The sequence below is a fragment of the Lactuca sativa genome, chromosome 3 (genome assembly GCF_002870075.4).
Source record: "Lactuca sativa cultivar Salinas chromosome 3, Lsat_Salinas_v11, whole genome shotgun sequence".
NCBI classification, from domain to species: Eukaryota; Viridiplantae; Streptophyta; class Magnoliopsida; order Asterales; family Asteraceae; genus Lactuca; species Lactuca sativa.
The window spans coordinates 31,636,596-31,639,802 of NC_056625.2; the positions used below are offsets into that span (position 1 = coordinate 31,636,596).

At 34.9% G+C, this 3,207-nt stretch overlaps 1 protein-coding gene across 1 annotated transcript; it reads left to right on the forward strand.

The window, feature by feature from the left end:
- Positions 1-1,062: 1,062 nt before the first annotated feature.
- LOC111917170 (probable pectinesterase/pectinesterase inhibitor 6) lies at positions 1,063-2,536 on the forward strand. The gene is made up of 2 exons (XM_023912822.3): positions 1,063-1,399; positions 1,737-2,536. Exons 1-2 carry the CDS (start codon positions 1,063-1,065, stop codon positions 2,426-2,428), a joined length of 1,029 nt encoding a protein of 342 aa, XP_023768590.1. The 3' UTR covers positions 2,429-2,536.
- Positions 2,537-3,207: the final 671 nt, after the last annotated feature.

Here is a 3,207-nt window from a genome sequence, read left to right on the forward strand (position 1 = left end):
ATCTTCCAGTTACAAGTTGGTTTTTTTAAACACGTCCTAAACTCATTTGACAAACATACTAAAAATAGTCTTCCATGTTAATATGTAGAGAGTGTTTGAGATTGCTTTTAAAATAATTTTTGACTTTTAACTTTTCTAAAAAGTCAAAAAAGTTGCCAAAAGATGTTTGGTTAATGAAAAAGATTTTTTTTTAGAACGACAAATCAATTCTATTCCTAAACTACTCCTAATTCCACCTATGTCTCTAATGAGACTTGAACTCTCAACCTCTAAGAGGGAGGACAACACCTGATACCGTTGGGCTAGAAGTCCCTTAGATAGAAGGAAAAATTAGGTTTCCAAAAGTCACAAATCCTGTCTTTTTGTAACTTTTGTGACTTTTTAACTGAAAAGTTGGCTTTTACCCTAAAACCAAATAAAAACACATTTTAAAAATTTTCTTTTGGAAAAAGTTAGTAATCAAAAAATCATTTTATAAAAAAGACTTTTAACCTTAAAAGTAATTCCAAACACCCCGCAGTATGAGGTAATCATTTTTTTTTTTTTAAAAGTGTAAAGGATGTCAACATTTGGCTATATGACAATCTTGATTCTCAAATAAAATTTGAATATTGATGCCTATTTGTTATAGTGAATCTTTTCAAACTATTAAGTAACCTGCCGAAAGATTATTATTCGTACAGATTAATTTATAATATTAGATTACGTTTTTATTCCTTTCGAAATCCTTGAATAATTAAAACGTTTAAAAAAAATATTTATACCCTAAGGTCATGGCCATTGTTGTTGCTCTTAAAACTTACACCATAGGTCCATAACGCATGAATTTAATGGGCATAAAAGCTTCAAGTTCATATTAATAGGAAAAACCCAAATTCAAACTTCATAATTTTCCTAAATGCCAAAAGCATGTCTTATGTTTTTTACATCATTGCAACACTTGTACTTTTAAGATCGATTTCTTGTGCACGTATCTTTTGTGACAATTCCCTTCTTTCCGGATTATGCGATTCAATCATTGTTTCTAGATTCGAGTCTCATGAATCTCAAATCAAGGCGTCAATGAGTCCAACTGATAACTTGTCGATGACGAGTGATCATAGACTCGTCCAATCAGTCGACAAAGGAGGAAAAGTAACAAAAGTAGACTTGGTGGTGGCTCAAGATGGCTCTGGTGATTTTTCAACAGTCTCCAAAGCCATCGAAGCATCTAAAAATCGAAGAACTGGAACAGATAAATTTGTTATATTCGTAAAATCTGGTGTTTACGTAGAAAGTGTCATCGTCAATTCAACAATGCCTAATTTGACACTTATTGGAGAAGGCATTGATGCAACTGTTATAACCAACAATAAAAATGCTAACGATGGATATGAAACTTATAACACCGCAACCTTCCGTAATATTTTATTCTCTTATATATTTTTCATTACTCAATTTAAATTATTTGGTAATATACTTCACTTTTTATCAATATTTTTAGCAACTTACTTACATTTTCAGATTTGCTACAAAATATACTTTATTTCAGCCATGTACTTGGTAACAAAAAAAAACATATTTATTATTGGTAAGAAAAATTATACATGCGTTATTATAATTTGGAAAAGAATAAAAGTATCTTGTGAATGTTGTTACATACTCCGTATTTTATTAAAAAAATAAATAAATTGCAGTTATTATTGGTTTATGAGTTTATCTATCCTAGTATTTAATTCAAAAACAGAAATGTGTAGAGATTTGGGGTTCCGGCTTTGTTGCGGCTGGAATTACATTCGAGAACACCGCCGGTCCGGAGAAACTACAAGCGGTGGCGCTTCTCTCCGCTTCAGATCTCTCAGCTTTCTTCCGATGTAGCTTCAAAGGCTACCAAGACACCCTCTGCCTCCTCCAACACCGTCAATTTTATCGCGAATGTGACATCTATGGAACCGTCGACTTCATCTTCGGTGACGCTACTGCCGTCCTCCAAGAGTGCAACATCTATTTCCGGAAACCGTTGCCTGGCCAACAAAACACGATAACAGCTCAAGGAAGAACTGATTCGAGTTCGGTAACGGGGTTTGTTATTCACAAGTCGCGGGTCACCGCCGCAGCTGAGTTAACCCTAGCAAATGGATGGGTCAGGAACTTTCTAGGTCGGCCATGGAGGGACTACTCGACGGTTGTATTTGTGAAGTGTTATCTTGATAGCTTGATTGATCCCCAAGGGTGGCTGCCATATCGGGGAAGCTCTGCGTTTGATAAATTGTATTACGCGGAGTATATGAACTCAGGGGAGGGAGCAAACACCACCGGTAGGGTGAAGTGGCCGGGGTTCCATGTTTTGACCAGCGATCAAGAGGCGGAGCAGTTTTCTGTTGGGAGCTTTTTGGCCGGAGATTCATGGATTCCCCAGACGGGAATTCCTTTTTATTCCGGTATTTAAATGTTTTTTAGAAACAAATAAATGTTGCTTGGTAGACTACTGGTAGTGGTAACAACAACAAAATAATGAACAAAATTTAATGAACAAAAATAATAATTTCCAGTCAAATGTTTAAGGGAAAAGGTAATTAACTTTTGCGTTTGTACTCATTTGGTCCCTTTTTTTTTTTTTTGTATTCAATATACCATCGAACTTGTTGTTGGTGTTTACCATAGCCCTTTTGACCGTCTTTTGACCTGTGATAGCCGGTCAAAGGGTTATGGCGAACACAAACAACAAGTTCGATGGTATATTGAGTACAAAAAAAAGGAAAGGGACCAAATGAGAACAAACGCAACAGTTGGTTACCCTCCTGATTCTTTTTCCGTTTACTCATATACAACAAATCCCACATCATCTCCTACTAATATTAATGACTTTATGAGATTCATTCTTGCTTCTCTTCAAAACATAACCTACGAAATGACATTATTCATGCATGTACAACTTTGTAATGCACTTGAATATTTATTAGGAGAATCTTGACTAAGCAGGCGCATTTCATGACTACATTTACATTTCCAATCAAATAATTTATCGTATCATGGATTCTAGACAAGTCTACAAACGAGTGGAATCACAAGTGCTATGATTTTTTAGTTTTTTTAGCTTTAAGATCGAACTCATGGGATAAGATACAACATCAATATGTACAATATTATGGTGATGTGTCTACAAAAGCAGCATGATATTATACATATTGATGTTGTATCTTATCCCATGAGTTCGATCTTAAAGCT